The sequence below is a fragment of the Botryllus schlosseri genome, chromosome 1 (assembly GCF_051294905.1).
Source record: "Botryllus schlosseri isolate E-star chromosome 1, Bs_hap1, whole genome shotgun sequence".
Lineage (NCBI taxonomy): Eukaryota > Metazoa > Chordata > Ascidiacea > Stolidobranchia > Styelidae > Botryllus > Botryllus schlosseri.
In genome coordinates, this window is record NC_137236.1 from 27686456 (window position 1) to 27703826 (window position 17371).

At 40.2% G+C, this 17371-nt stretch overlaps 1 protein-coding gene across 2 annotated transcripts; it reads left to right on the forward strand.

Annotated features, from left to right (window-relative positions):
- The first annotated feature begins 115 nt into the window (after positions 1–115).
- LOC145446627 (N-acetyllactosaminide beta-1,6-N-acetylglucosaminyl-transferase-like) lies at positions 116–16328 on the forward strand. 2 transcript variants are annotated; one of them, XM_080324976.1, is made up of 5 exons: positions 116–6905; positions 8717–9074; positions 10246–10370; positions 11266–11591; positions 14074–16328. In XM_080324976.1, exons 1-5 carry the CDS (start codon positions 6511–6513, stop codon positions 14322–14324), a joined length of 1455 nt encoding a protein of 484 aa, XP_080181102.1. In that variant the 5' UTR covers positions 116–6510; the 3' UTR covers positions 14325–16328. The 2 variants fall into 2 exon arrangements, with proteins under 2 accessions (XP_080181102.1, XP_080181110.1); XM_080324984.1 differs by having other exon boundaries at positions 10246–10358.
- Positions 16329–17371: the final 1043 nt, after the last annotated feature.

The following is a 17371-nucleotide window of genomic DNA, read 5'->3' on the forward strand; positions in this document are numbered from 1 at the left end:
AGATATCGCATCGAGGGTCAGACTTCAGACACCGTTTGCAGTAATAACAGTCGGCTACCAAAGCGTAGGCTATACATACAGGTATTTGAGAGTACGAATACCTCGGACAGCTGAGGTATCTGAAGGTAAAACCGGCCAAATCCGAAGCATCAAGTGCCAGAATCCGAAAAATACGTATGGAATATCATTGTCTAAAACAGTGGTTCTTAACCTTTTTTCTCCAGTGCCCCCTTTCAAAAATTGCTTGGGTCTGGCTTCCCCCTGTTTCCAGGACTGGAGTTGAAATAATGGGTAAGCGTTTGAAGTCCGGATTCGGGTTGGGACTTCACTATAAGAGCACACGACTAATTAATGGTATAATCGTATGTGCTATTTTCGGGATCAAATCCAGGTTGTTATAATAACCTCCGGGTAAGGCCGACGTGAGTGGTTCAATGGTTCCCAACCCAGGCCGTAACAGCACTTTGCCAGCCCCCCCCCCCAAAAAAAAAACGTTGGTCTTGGGCCCCCCATATGTTGATGAACCGAACTTTTTGGGGTTTCGCCCCCCAGACCCCACTCAGGTTTTTCGCTTATTACCGTTAATTACTTATCTTCTACATTACGGGCCGTTTAGTGGGTCAGCGCGAAAATTTTATATAATTCATGATTCAATCGGTCAATATGATTGGGAATTGCGTGTATGTTGCTATCAAATTTTTTAGGCTAAACTGACAATTTAATGCCCCAATGGCTGAAATCCAGAAGAAAAAGTTATTTTTGAACAGCCCCAATGTACAAGTGAAGAACTATAGGTGCCTTATCCCCAAAATTTTAGTGAACCAAATTCAATATGACCATTGAGCATACGTCTAAACCACATTTTCACTTGATTTTGTAGTCGTACAGAGCAATAAAATAAAACGGAATACAACCAAGTTCCCCTATTCGCCAATCGTGGAGATCAATGCAGGATGTGTACATTAAACTCTAACACAATTGGTAATAAAGGTATGAGCCCGTACCCGACCCGCGCATCTCGAATATAGTTCGTACAATTATTAGATCATTAATTCGTCGAGTGGTCATTGGGCGCGATACAAGCGTGAAATGCTTCCAATACTGTGAAGACCGACATGACTGATACGACATCTTCTCAATCTTTTTTCGTGCAATCCTTAAAATATGGGGGATGCCAGACCATTCGGAGTTCTGAAAAGGTGGAAAAAAGGTTCAGAACCACTGTACCATAGAATCATATGTGCTAGGGAGAACTACTACATCATCTACTCCACTGTTACGCCATTTTTCTTCAACGCCCCCATACCACCTCCCAGAGATCAGCGCCCCCCTCCCCGTATCGCCCCAAGTGTTTCCGTCCCCTTCAAAATCCAAATCGCCCCTTGGGAGGCGCTGGAGACAAAGTTAAGAACCACCGCTTCCGATGCTTTAGCTTAGGCCAGTAAGCGATCTTTTTGGATTTGTATGCTAGGTTGAAAACTCGGGATGTTTTTGGGACTTGCATCCGGTAAATCAGAACCGCTATAGTTTACTCACAAGTAAATTACTATGAATTCAATCACTAATGAATGTGTATCACTAACGAATGTGTATTAACGGTTTGACTTTTGTGATGACAATTATTTCATCGGGTGGAAATGGAAAAAGTTGAATCGATGCTACTAATCAACAAAAATACAAAACGGTGTTACCAGATTTATGTGTAGGATGTGATTCCGATTTCTTTGATGGTGTGCATTCTACCAATAAGCCCAGTGCAATCAACTACGATGCGTTTACAAAACGCCTTACAAATTGTTTTTGCGATGTCAACGACTTTCAGGTGTTTGGTTTCGATGCCCATTCATTAAAGACTGTCTGACAACGGTATTGTACCATTCTGCAATACAATGACTGGTTGAGGTAAATGATCTAATTTCCAATTAATCCGATACACGAATCTGTTTTTACAAATCGGGACGTTACTAATGATGTTTCTTAAAGGTTTGCTGTTGTCAATGGAATACACCTTTTTACACCAAAGGCTTTTATTAACTAAGACAAACAGTGAATGGAACGCAATGGTTTTATACCTAGGCCTACAGTACATATCGTTCACATAATCAACCAATTCAGCGATAATAGCAAAACCCGAAATGAGACGATAGCGATCAGCCCATTTGCTGATATCGTATGACACCCTTCTTGAATTCATATAAACCAAGCAAGGTCTTTGTGTGCTTTGAATTGTGTGACATTTATTTTATTGGATAGAAATGAAACGATGTGTTATAGTTACTACAAATGAACAACGATACAAAACACATTTAGCAGATTTCAGTTTGGCACATATCTCGATTTCTTTGATATTATGAGTATTACTCAAATCCACTTGAATAGGATGCCTATCGAAAACATATTCCGCATTACTTTTGTGATGATCAAAGTATTTGTGAAAATCTTCACAGAGCTCACGATGTTTTATACTTAACGCGTTGAGCTATTACCAAACATAGCGACAGACGAAACGGAAATCGAACGCGTGCTTGATTTAGATTGACAACTACATCGAGTTTGATGCGTTCAATGTTGTACTTGGAAACACCGATTTACGACTGAGTCAGGTAGATTCATCTTCTATATCTGTAGGTACAACAACTCTTTCGCAACTTTGGTTACATTCATTCATAATGAATTGTTGATTGCAATCTAAAACACCGATATAGAGTTGAAGATGAATGATTTGCTTTTATCAAAGAATCAGCTGAAAATTACTTTGGTTTCGGCGCCGGGTGTGATGCAATTTGTATGACTGATATATAGACTATAACTAATCCAATTCTACAATTTGAAATGTCACTTTAAACAAACGTTCGACGACTTGCATTCTAATATTGACAGATGTGTTAATCATGATTACCAGCTTATAAAATCTCGGTAGTGTTTTTTACGTGTGTGAGCGCATTTCCTGTTGAATTAAGAAAGATAGCTCGTTGAAGTAAGAATAATAGCGAGATCAATAATGATGGTCTGTATTCTACATATAACTGAAGTCTACCCGAATAGGATGGATGTAGCAAACTTGCTTTCATGATGATCAAAGAGTTTGTCAAAATCTTCAGATCCTGAAACATTGGATCTTTATTACGACGGGTAAGTTACAAGTGGTTAAAACCGGGGTGGGCAAAATACGGCCCGGAACGCCGTTTTGTGCGGCCCGCTAAAGTCTAAAGAAAGCATAATGTGTACTAAAGTGTAATTTCGCCGCGTCTTGGCAATACGTTTTCTTAATATATTTCCTCGTGACAATGACAAGTTGTAGTTTCATTCCTGATGTAGCAGCCTGATCTCAAGGCCCACGCATTTTCAAACGTTTCAGTTGGTATCCATCACAGAAATTCAAAACGGAATTATCATAATTCGGATCATGAGTGCGATCTAAAATTGGTAACTCCAGCAATTTTATTACTTTTATTACTGTCTTTGCGACACCTATTTGCGGGTGTGTCTGTCAACATTGCCTGTCCTGGAGGTGAACCAAAAGTAGAATAAGCAAATCAATGAACAGATCGTTCCTCACATATTTTAATTTACATCATCTTCAAAGAATTGACACAGCCGCCATTCATCCCAAATTTTATCAAATTGATTATTGAGGACGACCAGCCTATATTATGTTATCTATGTTTCTGACGTGTGTACATTATTATTTGCTTGGTTTTAAATATGTACACAGGCTACATATCATCTCCATAATTCCTCGGTCGCTATACAATTAAATAACAATATTGCGCTCTAGCAAATAAACCAAAATTAATATAGTGCGGCCCGCAAATGGATTCAGATGTTGAATGCGGCCCACTAGCTGAAAAGTTTGTCCACCCCTATGCGATGGCGATATTGATAACATTATAACATTATGCAATACACTGGTTGGATATCGTTAACATGGATTAATTTCCAATCAACTCTAAATCAGACATACGAATCTGTTTATTACGACGTTTCCTAAATATTTGTTGATACCAAAACCAGACCAAGTTTGCGTGAAAAACTTATAATCAAGAAATGATCGACTGATAAAATCGCGTATTTGAAATCAATGTGCTAATAATGACGTTTATATCATGATCACTTGATAACCGATGAAATGGATCGAAGGTCGAAACAACTCGAAAAACATCAAATTATCTTTATGGCATATCTTATTTTATTTGTGACCGCGTAAAATGGATATTTGAACCTTCCATAGCATACATGCGTCTATGACGTCATAAACACCGGTAGGCGAATACTCGGCAAAATCGAGTAGCCTACATATCAGTGTTGGGATCAAGTCACTACCTTCGAGTCACGAGTCATCTCGAGTCATTGCACATTTTGACTCGAGTCAAGTCAAGTCAATCGATTTTCAAAGGTGACTCGAGTCAAGTCAAGTCACTCGTTTTTTGGATGTGACTCGAGTCAAGTCAAGTCAAGTCAAGTCGAGTCACGAGTCAAGTCACAATTCAAGTCAAATTGAATTTTCGAAGTGTCAGTGACGATTCAAAGTCATTACATTTTGCTAGCTGTGTGTAAGATTATAATTTGCCATTTATCTTGCATCAAATAACTAATATAAAGCTTAATATGCATGCAAGAAGGCGTCTATCACGCACACGTAGAACCGCAAATATAATAAGAGACTATGTATAGCTATGCTACAGTCTGTTATAATATCGGCCAATAGGTTCGAATACGAAGCCTCGAGAAGTTGTAGCAAATTGATATGAATTTGAATCTTTCAAGAGGGTTGGTAAAGGTGATCACTGTGCGATCAGTAACACTGAGCCGTCCAAGAAACATAGATATGTTAATTGCTATTGTATTCTTATTCTTCTTCCACTACTACTATACTACTACGATAGCGTAACCTGTAATCATTTCGTCTGTGGTCAATATATTTGTGATGCAATAATGGAGGATCATTCAAACGTACATTCAGTGAATTCCTGGTTACTCTCACAAGTGACACAAGCGTATCGCGAACAATGCGAACATATGCACAAAATACACTGATTTGATTGATACCGTTTACTTGATGACTTGAAATTGACTCGTAAATTTTGGTCCGAGTCACGAGTCAATCGGCATTTTTGAAGCGCCGAGTCAAGTCAAGTCAAGTCATTTTTACAAAGTGACTCGAGTCAAGTCAAGTCATACGAAAAAGTGACTCGAGTCAAGTCATGACTCGAGTCATCCCAACACTGCTACATATGTGATTCGGTTCAGAATCGGGAAATCTGGTATTCGAATATACCTGATTATGACGTCACAACAGTATAGCTGGACCAGTGATAATTTTGTAGTTATTCAACCATACCTATTCCATTGCAATTTCTGACAATGCCGTGGTCTGATCAAGACTTTATAGATATACATCTCATTTCCGGTAACGGTCGTAGCTTTGTATCTTACTGCATACCAGTGTTGGGATGACTCGAGTCATGACTTGACTTGACTCGAGTCACTTTGAAAAAATGACTTGACTTGACTTGACTCGACGCTTCAAAAATGCAGATTGACTCGTCACTCGGAGCAAAATTTACGAGTCAATTTCAAGACATCAAGTATTCTGTGTCGATGAAAATTGCTGTATCTTTCATATGTTCGGTTTGTTCGCGATACGCTGCTGTGACCTGTGAGAGCGACAGATTTCATTCATTGACTGATTTCGCGTTTCACTGAACCTCCATTGTTCTATCTATCTATAAATTAACCGCAAACGAAGTGATTAGAGCTTACAGCGTACGTTGTCGACCGTTAACTATCAGGAAAGCAATATAATAACTAAGTATCCGTTTCAGTTCTATAGACTGGTTTTAAATGATTTAAATTGAATTCGTATAATTTATATTACTCGTAAACCATTAGCGGAGGCTTAAATTGTATCCCATGGATATGTAATTGGGTATTGCATCATATCATTTCGTTTCAAGTATCTGAGGTTTCATATTCTATTCTCTATTTTGGCGATTTATATAGATGTAGACGTAGGGTATACAGTTAATTACGTAATTTACCAATTTTACTCCAGCTAGAACTACAGAACGCCTTTTTCTATGACTATTTAATTCCATGTTCGGACCTCGATTTAAAATCAATGGCTAGTGCAATGACTTAATCCTACCTCGTACTTCGAAAAGACAACTTCACTTGAATTGTGACTCGACTCGAGAATTGACTTGACTTGACTTGACTCGACTTGACTCGAGTCACTTTCAAAAATCGACCGACTTGACTTGACTCGACTTGACTCGTCAATTGACTTGACTTGACTTTACTCGACTTGACTCGAGTCACCACCAAAAATCGAGTGACTAGACTTGACTCGAGTCAAAATGAGCAGTGACTCGAGATGACTTGTGGCTCGAAGGTAGTGACTTGATCCCAAAACTGCTGCATACATGTCTATGTGCTACGATAAACTGTTTATATCAATTAATGGTTCCACCAGGCGTAATTTCCGTAAAGTTAACATGATTAAAAGCTATGACGAGGATGACTTCCAGATCAGCGCTTACCATGCTTGCGCTAGTCATCGCTATCACGGGGTTATTAATCTTTTATGATACGCTGGCTGTGCCGACGAAGTCTAAACCTACTGCCGGACTGCTAGTAAAACCCGCGCCGGGTACTTTGACGTGGACGCGCCCACAGCGGAACATCCCTCAGTCTGAAAGCGCAAACACGAATGCAGCTTGGAACATCTCATCATCTGCATCATTGGGTGTACATTTTGTGAGCAAGCAATGTCGGATTATTCTGAGCGGTAACACACATGATATAGGTGAGTTGCGGAAGTCGGAAGACTTTCCGTGGAGATATCTGGAGAATGACACAGACATAGTTGAAATGGCGGCCAATTGTTCCTTGCTGAGAAACAGGTAACGTAAAGATATCCATTCAATTCAATATACGTAAAAACAAGTTATAACTTATTTAGTCACACTAGGGAAATAGGATAGGGTTCAACGATATAATATGCTTCGAATATGAGGTTGATTTTGAAATATGACATTTTCACCGAGAGCAAGGTTTGCCTACGTCATGATAGTATAGCGGGCCATGACGCTATTTTCGGTTGGCCATAGAACTTGCATGGCACGTTGTAATATCTGGAATCGTGTTATTATTGACACATTGAGTACGGCGGGGGAAAAGCAAACAAGCTCGACCTTTTGTGGCATTGTTTTCGCTTACAGTTGTGGTAGCCCTGGTTCCGTTGTCAACCTTGTTAATTATGACCATTGTTGTCATGAACTCCACACGTCACCGACACTTTCATCCTAGTTGAACATAATGTCCAATGGAAGGAATAGACTTTGTGTTGCAACTGACTTAAGCTGCTCACTCTCGTCCACTACACCGACAATAAAAAGTCTTGGCGACAAAATACAGCAATAACCTCCTCAACAAATCGGAGCGATTTTTCAATTAAATTTATTGTGTTGTTAAACCTTGGTCGAAAATTTAGCTAACGCTATATTTTTCTATTGTAATAATATGCAATGAGAAAAAAAACCTCGAATGCCAACAATAACTAACTATACATTGATTGTCGCAGAAGATTGATATAAATAAATTGCGAAAATAATCAGCAAGCTAATCATAAACATAAGTCATTAGCTTGTTACTCATGAGGAGGCTATGTGATGTCTGCCTCTAGCATATTGGCTGATTCACCGTCCCCATCATTTTATGTAATATTATATATTTATGTGTAAATAGCAGCTGTACGTCATTGTTTTGACACGATTAACTCATAGTTCTCGAATCGCACATGCAAAAAATAGACGTTTTTGTATTGTATATCATTTCCGTGGCATACCACCAAATACACTTATCGTGTTATCAGTTGTAACTGATAATAGTATTTTAAAACATCGCGATCTGTGTTGTATCTTGTTGTATCATTGCATTCCAATAAAAAAACGTGTACTCATCACGACTGATGTGGCGTCTCAAATATTTCAACTCCCACCATATTGTCATCATTTCATGATAGCGGCTGCAAGGAGTAATGTATGACACAAAAATCAATCAAGTACTATAGGTATATAGGTGTTATGAGTTTATTCCGGTTCAAAGCCGCTGAAAAAACAACGTCCTGATTAGAGGCGGTCAAGGATTCGTCGTTGCTACTCAATGTAGTAAGTCTAGTGCAAGTATAACGGCGCGCATTCCTACCTAATTAGAAATATAACTAGCAATTTGTAGCGCATGTCAAAACTACTTCAAGTGCAAGTACAAAATTAAAGGCTTGGTCGACGGGTCGCATATACTTTTAGCAGATACTTAGTGGCTACATTACAAATTCCAAGGTGCGTCTTCGCTGCAGCTTAAAATGATTATTGTTACTGCGAATAGTGCAATTTTCGAATATAAATCCAGTTTCCGTGGCACATGGGGTTCTTATGACATTTTCACTCGTAAACGGGACGCAAACTTATCCCTAACTATTGTTAATTAAAAAAAAATTCAAACCGTAACAAGTAAGTAATGTTGCCTAAAACTACTCAGGTAGTATTGGAAGTAGTCTAAAAACAAAACTCCTGGAATATCTACTCGTAAACAGGCAAATACGAATTGAGCACTTCGTAAACGTAGAGATGATTCGTTACTGACCACCTCTTCGAGAGTAGAAAAGCCGATTATTTATATGCACTGACGCACAATCCGACTGTCACTACTTCAGGTACCGGTTTCCACCGTACTTCGCGGCCAAAGTATCTGCAGAAGAACTCGCCTTTCCGATAGCGTATTCCGTCCTGGCCCACGAGAATGTCAATCAAATCCTGGTGCTACTCAGCGCCATCTACCGCGACCATAACATCCACTGTGTTCATATCGACGCCAAAGCGTCGCAAGAGACTTACAACGCCATGTTACGTGCGAGCGAATGTTTTACGAATATTTTTGTGGCGAAATCAAGACAAACGGTCGTGTACGCGCATGTTTCGAGACTCTTAGCCGATATCGAATGCATGAAGGAGTTGCTTGAAGTTCCGAAGTCGTCTTGCGACTGGAAATACCTCATTAATCTATATTCGCAGGTAAGCGGCGGGCAAACGGTTTTACTGGTTGTGTCATTGCTGAAAAACGATATGTAACTTTATAATACGTAGAACTTTGCGCACAAGACCTTAACAGTTGATAATTGGCAATTTTACACTCCAATTAGTATCAATAATATTAATTTGTCATTTTTTTATTATTATTATTAATTTTGAAAAGGGGACATTGTGGCGCTTGTCACCTTATCGGTCTGGTGCGCCAAGACAGAAATGTGGTATTACCTGTCGCAAATCGTGTACCTTAAAGAAAATTTGTTCAAATCAAAACATTACTGGCCAGGACGAAGTCGACGAGAGGCGAGAGAAGTTCTGGTCGTACGAATAGGTTATATGTGGTGAACTCAACTTTAATTAATTTGTCATAATCGTCGGCCTAGCTCTATAGCCATGGAATTTAGAATTCAATCGTGAGATGTCATTTCTATCAGTTCTATTAGCGTGAGCTTAATTTGAACTAAAATGGGGGGAGGCTCCGCGGGAGTTTGTCCATGTTGATCCAAAGGGTTCCGCGAAGACAAGATGGTAGAAAAACATTGACCTAAAGTAATGCCACCTTATAGCCACGGAATTTCGAATACCAACATGAGATGTCATTTCTATCGGTGAAATCACAGCGTAATTAAAAGGAAGAAAATATGTAAACTGCCCTAAAGTGCAATATGCTTTACGTATACCTTAGATATCAGCGACACAGGACTGTGAATAAATAGGATTTGAATATAACTGTAAAACTCCCGAGGTGTAACAGCGGCCTTCTAAAATTTCTTCGATTGTGTAAAATTGGATGTGTATTTCAACGATTTGCACCATATACCGTGGAGTGCACATTGGATAAACGTCATTGTCTGGTTCCAAATCGTGCTTTCACACCCTCTCGAGTTGATGAAAACGGGACATGGAGATTAAAGATGAATCCCATGGGTGTTGTAGCGAGCTCTGTTCACGTGTATCACCTTTTTGGTCTTATTGCGATTAGAAACTTAAACAGAACCAGCTATAATACCCCCGTGAGATATGTATCTGTGAAAATTGGTGTATTTGACTAATTTTCATTCAATAAAATCGGTGTTAGAGGAAGATTGAGTATTGACAGCGTAGCATACACACACAACACTATGTGTGTTGTTGACACTTTCGATAATATTTTCAGGACTTTCCATCGAGGACAAATCTGGAAGTCGTGCGACAACTTAAAGAATTTCAGGGCTTCAACAGTATCGGGGGCTACTTGGATATCAGCGACCATATACGGCGAAGAACCAAGTATGTGTGGAAGTGAGTTGGAGCAAATAGTTAGTCGCATATTTAGAATTCTGTGAAGTGTTACGTTATATTCTGTAAGGCTGTTGAAAACGCGGTGACGTGACAACAACTTCATTTTATGATGTTTAGGTTTTGCCTGTTGCACTGCCTATACTCAAGTCTAGTTTTTCTTTCTGACTTCTTCCTCTTATACGTACCAGATTTTTAGGCGAAACTGCTTACATTTAAGTCTTCGTTTCGTGTGAAGTCGAAAATAGCTTTTGGATATGTTTCCAGTATGTTTCCAACGTATTTATCGATACGATAAGTGATATCTTCATAATTGAGCGGAATGGCCCCCGTATAACGGTAGCGGACTCGGAAAAATGCACCACTCTGCATTCATATTATGATGCCATTAGTGGGGCGTTTTTTTACCTAAAAACGGAGGATTTTGACCAAAATTATGATAATTTTGACATTTATAAAATTTCATTTTGGCAACATGTGTCCCTCATGTAAATTAGTTGTTTTCCCACATAATGTTAGAGTTATTGTGCTACTTATCGTTATTTCTGGTTGGAACTGTCGGTCCTTACAAAGTAGTTGGGCCTAAAAAAAATTTTTTTACTCTAAAAACTGATAAATTATAACATGAAAAAACTTTATTTTACCGAAATCTGGACCTATGAAGGATTCCTATATAGTAACATCACGGATTATGGTAGAAATAATAAAAATTTGTTGAAGTACAACGAAAGATACTTTCCTACATTCTCGGGTAGAAAGTGTCTGTCCTTTTTACGTAGCTTGCCAAGAATGAAGAAAAACGTTCAACAGCAGCAGCTTTTGGCTTGCCCCAGAAATTAGTCATTAGCGGCTGCGCTTGCCCGGACCACTATTAATGAAAGATAAACGTCTTATTCAGGCTACCCAATGCCGCGCCAAAGAAATCCCGGGAAATGCGCCCTATCCGAACTAAGCAAAGACACTCCCCTCCGCCTTCCAACATGACTGTGGTGAAGAACCTAGCCTACAACTTTTACACGCGCGGATTTCTCCGTTGGGCTCTGATAGAGAGCGAGGTGGGCCGTGCCTTGCTGGAATGGAGCGAAGACACTTACAGCCCGGACGAGCACTTCTGGTTGATGATGCACAGGTACCCGAGCGCTCCCGGCGGTTCGCGGCTGGCGAACGGATACCAGCTTGCGAGGAAAATTGTTTGGGGCTACAGCAAAAATATATCTTGCCACGGTAAGTATAGTGTCACCGACAAGGTAGCGTAATGCTGGAGCACTGGCTTCTTAGTAGGTCGCGGGTTCTATCCCGGCCGGGCCAGACCAGAGACCCGATAAGTAACACTGGTATCCATGACTTCTCCGCTTGATGTTCATCATTACCGGGATAGCATGGAGGGTTGGTGCACTACTCAGAAAACCTTACAAGGCTATATCTACACCAGGGGTGTCGAATATACGGCCCGCGGGCTGAATCCGGCCCGCGAAGCAATTCCGACTAGATTGAAAAATTCTTATATTTTCCAGCATATTTGTTACTAGGGATGGTGTGAACGCGAGGTTCACGTTCGCGTTCTGTGTGTGAACCTCGGAAAATTTGAGGTTCGCGTTCACAACAGAACCTTGGTAGGTTCTGCACTGTGAACCTTTTTCATATATTGCAATTTTAACTTCGTTATAACATCTTTGGTTCAAATTTATTGACTTTCAACTGCAGGCCACGCTATGCATGAAGTTGGCAGCATAAACATTAATCACTAAACGAGCATGCCCTTGACAATCTCAAAAAATTTACTTGTATTGTTACAAAAGTTTGCTCGAAATATCCAGCTTTCCGTTTGTGCATATTTAGTGTCTCTGTCCTGTGAGCTTGACCTGCAATCACATGACATCAAGAGCGAAATACACTGTATTTTGTCAGCGAATGATCCTTATTCAGCCAATCAATGAGATTGATATCGTCTTCTGATGTAAAAATCTAGCAGGCGTACGGGGTCAATCTTGACTACATATGTATACTGTATCATAAAAACCAAATCCGTGCGACTGGGGTGTTGGCTATACTGCTGTATAACTTGTTAATGGGGTAATATCGGTAGCAAGTATAGAAACCCATTTTACACTCTGCTCAATATCCATGTGGCAATACTCAGACGCCGAATACATAGTCCGATCAGGTCGAAATTGTTGGCAAAGCGACGCAAGATACTGATTTTATGGGATTATTATAACATTTGATTGCCTCAGTTGATACATTTGGCGACGTTTAAAACGTCAATATGTACTTAAGTACTGAGCTATTATGTGGCCCCGAGTCGTCGCTCGGTATCGTGTACAGTAGATTAATATAGGCAATCACCAATTGAAATATGACGTCACGTGACGTCATGAGGTTCACGTTCGTGTTCACACAGAACCTTTCAAAAAGGTTCACGTTCACACGAACCTGAACCTTTTAAAGGTTCACACCATCCCTAGTTGTTACAACTGTTAAGATTTTTGCAGGAAATACTTCCATGTTAATAGGCCCCGTTATGACCACTCGACTACGGCGCTTTGGTTTCACTCTAGTTTCTACTGGTAACAAGTCGGTGAAGTGACAAGCAAGAGCACTACGTAACACTTTGGAATCAGTTGACTATAGTCCTGCTTCGAGCGATTTGAAGGTTTGAATCCGGCCCGCGACGCAATTTGAGTTTGACACTCTTGATCCACACCTTCCTTCTCCACGTCCAGCGACATATGCACATCATGCACTAATGGTATGCATATGTACAGATTTTTTGTATGTATACCATGATTCGGTGTATGTGCCACAAAAACATCAAGGACAAAAATATACAACGCTCTCCTGCACTGGCAGTTACTATTTGCCCTACGTACTTAGTTGGTTATGTTTTTAGACTACGTCTACTTCGGCTGGTCAGTAGCGTGATACCTTTCTGAGCATACCAGTACGTTTTTTCGTGCTTGCACCACTTAATCAAGCGACAATGTCTTCAGACTACTTTGGCTTCTGCTGGTAGAGTTTTTAGGCAATGCTACTCACTAGTAACAATGTACAGCAGCAAGGAGTCTGGGCATAAGTTCGCGTTTCGTTTATTAGTGGAATTGTCACGAGAACGGCGTGACATAGTCTTTTAATGACGGTAATTGCATACTGCTGTTTTTCATTACATACCATGTTTTTTTTTTGTTTGCCATATCCAAATAAAATCGTTTGTATATCTATGTATAAGTGGTTAGGCCATCAATACAAATCTGAATATGATTCCAAATTCCTCGAGGTACACTACTTATTCATATTGAAATGAGCCCGAATATTTTCGGCTGACACCAGTCAGCTTCAATCGTCACCACTAGTAGAGAATTGGAAATAACACAGTATACCCACAATCGTATCACCAAATATGTAATTTTGGATAATCGCAACGTTTTTTAGGCAGCCAAACTTATTTATGTCTAAAACCGCGAAATTTGGAAACAAGTTGTTTTCTTGAACAGCACTTACCGACAGTGATATGACAGCTTACACATTTCTTTGACGTCACCAGCGTGACTGAGCGCAGCGAACAGTTCTCCGCTCTCCGCTCCGGAATCAATTGCTTCACCAATTGCGCTTTATCTTGTCAATTCGCGTTCAATGTTTCATTATCGTATGCCTCACAATTGACGCATATTTGTCATCCGCGTCCTCACGACCTGCGTGTGATCTACAGGCGAATGGAGACACCAGATATGCGTCATTGGCGCTGAAGACGTGTGGCGGGTTTCGGAAGCCAGAGAACTGTTCATTAACAAATTCGACATTGCGCTGGACAGCGCGGGGCCTACATGCATGCGCCAGTTACTGGACGAAAGAGCTACAGTCCCGAATAGCGATAGAATTAGCCGAAATGCTGATAAGATTCCGGCCATTCCACCGAATGTCTTCTTTGAGAAGGAACTCATTAGCGCAGGACCTCCATGATGTATATCATCGAGGAGCATATTTATGATTTCGAAATCCGAATCCTGTTCCGGACTGCAGCTCCGACTCTAATTGCGAATCCGGAACCTATCCAAGATTCAGCCGAATATCGCATGGGAATTACAAACTATTCGGGATTTAATGCAGCTGTGGTCATGGTCATGAAGTCAGCGCTGCAGCCGCAGTAGTACTTTTGAATACATATTAAAACTACTTCAAGTGGTGGTAAAAAGCGAACAATTGAAACGTGCTAAAGTAAGTAGTTTGAAAAAGTAGATTTGGTGGTGGTTTCGCACACTTTAGGCTGCTGGTGGGGGGGCCAAATTGAACTTGCAGGGAGTATATTCGCGACTGATGCAAAGTGACCAATGACGCTACAAATATGTGCAATGTTCGAAAATATATTCAGTAGAGTCATTCAAAAATAACTCTTTTTTCCCGGATTCCAGCCATTCACTGAATAAATTGCCAGGTTACCCTAACAAAGGCTGCACATCAAATTTGGTTCAATTCTAACAACTGTAAGCCGCCGCAGAGTCAATTAATTTTATTGATTTAATGGAAAAATTTAAATTTTGTTTTTTAATTTTTCTGTCAACCCCATGAAATTGTCAAGTTGTCTTCAGGGAAGATGTAAAACTAATTTGACTCGATTTCAACTCGTACAAGTGGAGTTATTTGAGTTTTTCGTTGGTAATTCTCGGATTATCCACCGATCAAGGATAATCCAAGAATTGTCAACGAAAAACTCAAATTACTGCGCTTCTACGAGTTGGAATAGAGTCAAATTTGTTTTGCATCGTTTTTGAAGACAACTCTACAATTTCATGGGGTTGACAGAAAAACTTGGTTTTTTCCTCGAATGAATTAAAAATTTTAATTGGCTATGCGGCGGCTTTGACTTGGTAGAATTGAACTAAATTGGATGTGCAGCGTTTTGTAGGGTAACCTGACAATTTAATCAGTGAATGGCTGGAATATGGAAAAAAGTTATTTTCGAACAACCCTAATATTCGGTCACCGTGATATAGAGGCTATTTCCCTTCGTCTTCGAGAGAATTGCACTAAAAACTGTTACAAAGATATTACTAAACCCTTTTCTACAATGCAAAATCCAAAATGTGTCAAGTAAGTGATTTTACCTACAACTTGGTAACCGTAAGTAGGAATATAGTCTGAAAGCATACACACTTGAGTAAACATAGTATAAGTAGACCATCCTACCTATGTAGTATGTTCTCGTAAAAGATGGAGCTACTTCTGTACTGGGTAGGCTTACATGTCCATCGCCGATTCCGTTTTTAAATCCAATCCATCCTCAATGCCCGTGTCTGTTGTCTGCACAATATTAGGCGAAGTTTACTGATATATTTCTTAAGTGGGCAGACATCCAGATCCTAATGGCACACTGCTGCAGTTTAACAGCACAGTACCATAGGTGTGGTAACTGAGCAATGGTGACTTGTAATTCGAATTCTAGCGCACAATCAGTCATTCGCAGAATATTGTGATGGCGATGAAAGCAGCGCCTAAATCTCTCGAAACCCCAAAATTATTCGATTGTAAGCTCAGTCCTGAAAGTATGATAAGTTGATAACTATTCCGGGTGCAGTTCGATAAATCATGCCTTTTGGTTCGGATACAAACATAAGATGCTTGTTTGTTTGTTTGTTGTAAGTTACAGCCTGTAACACGTCTGGCACCATAGCATATGCGTGCTGAGCCTGATGACGTAGTGCGAATAAGGGTGATATTATTATTTGATGAAGGGTGATCATCAATTTTGTCTGTAACGTGGTAAAACATCGAGTGATATTCACCATTTTCCATTACATCGCTATCATATGATTATCTGAAGAATGTAATAAAAAACTAATTTTCAATTCGTTATTTTTCGTTTTATAATTTTTTCTGTTATTTCCACACGACTTCAGTTTCAAATGCACGTAGTCTAATTTTATGCATTTGATATGATATATGACAATAAAATGGCGCGAAAGCTTCTTTCCTAGCATGTAAATTGCGGAAATATCGCATCGAGGGTCAGACTTCAGACATCTTTTGCAGTAATGGCAGTATAGCCCGCCCCGGCGGTGCACCGAAGTGTAACAGGTCTTGGCGTGTTGTGGGGCGGAAGTTACGGCCAGCGCCGAAATGTCGGAGTGTGACAGTCCCTCAGCAGGTTTTACACCCCTGCACTGCACACCTAGCGGCCTTAAGGCACCATTCTCTCATAATTGCGAAAAAGTCTAGACTCATTTTCTGTAACTTATGTTGTATTTATTATTCTAAGCATTGCCTACTGTTATTTAGTAGGAGGAAACAGCCAAGCCAAATTTAAAGCAAGAATTCTCTTGGAAGGGAATCGCCCGAAGCACATAGAAAATTCTCGAGTTGAGGAAATCCGGATATACTATTCTAATTTATGTCAATTTGCAAAATAATGTAGGTAATTAAATAGCCTGTAATTGCACACTGCATCTCGTACCCCCTTATTTGGCGCTTCGTACCTATAAGCGGTCCGTGGATCCCTGTTTGAGAACCGCAGGTTGAGTCTTCTAGGGCAGTGCACCGTGCAGGGCCGGATTATTAGACAACTGCATTTCAGCGTCAGCCAACTCCACGCCAGAACACATCAGGAGATATATAGAGCGTTTCGGCGGACATGGGATTTTGCGAAAGCGGTACAACCTTGACAGGAAATGAGCGACACACGTTGGCCGAAGCCTTCGGTATTGATGTGTCCAGGTGCAAGAATTGCCCGCGCCGATTAGTCCTTCCCTTGCGATATGAGGTACGAATGCAATTTGCAGTTGAAAATATGGTACCCACTGAAAGAATGCCAATTTAGAATCGCGTGCGTCTCACGAAATGAGTTTTTCGTTTGGTTTGGTCTGGATACATGTAACCGATTCCTATGTTTTCGAGTAGCGAAAAGTGTCTATAGCTTGATCCAGACCCCGGCAGTCAATTTCAGTCGAAAAACCCTATGAATCCCCCAAAACAAACCAGTGCTGGGATGACTCGAGTCACCTTTTTCCCTTGAC

What these genes read in the sequence shown, in the direction of transcription:
- LOC145446627 (XM_080324976.1), top strand. Translation starts at nt 6,511, where the DNA reads ATGACGAGGATGACTTCCAGATCAGCGCTTACCATGCTTGCGCTAGTC. An exon ending in TCATTAATCTATATTCGCAG is followed by an intron (nt 9,075 to 10,245) that starts GTAAGCGGCGGG and finishes TAATATTTTCAG; the next exon opens with GACTTTCCATCGAGGACAAA. An exon ending in CAAAAATATATCTTGCCACG is followed by an intron (nt 11,592 to 14,073) that starts GTAAGTATAGTG and finishes TGTGATCTACAG; the next exon opens with GCGAATGGAGACACCAGATA.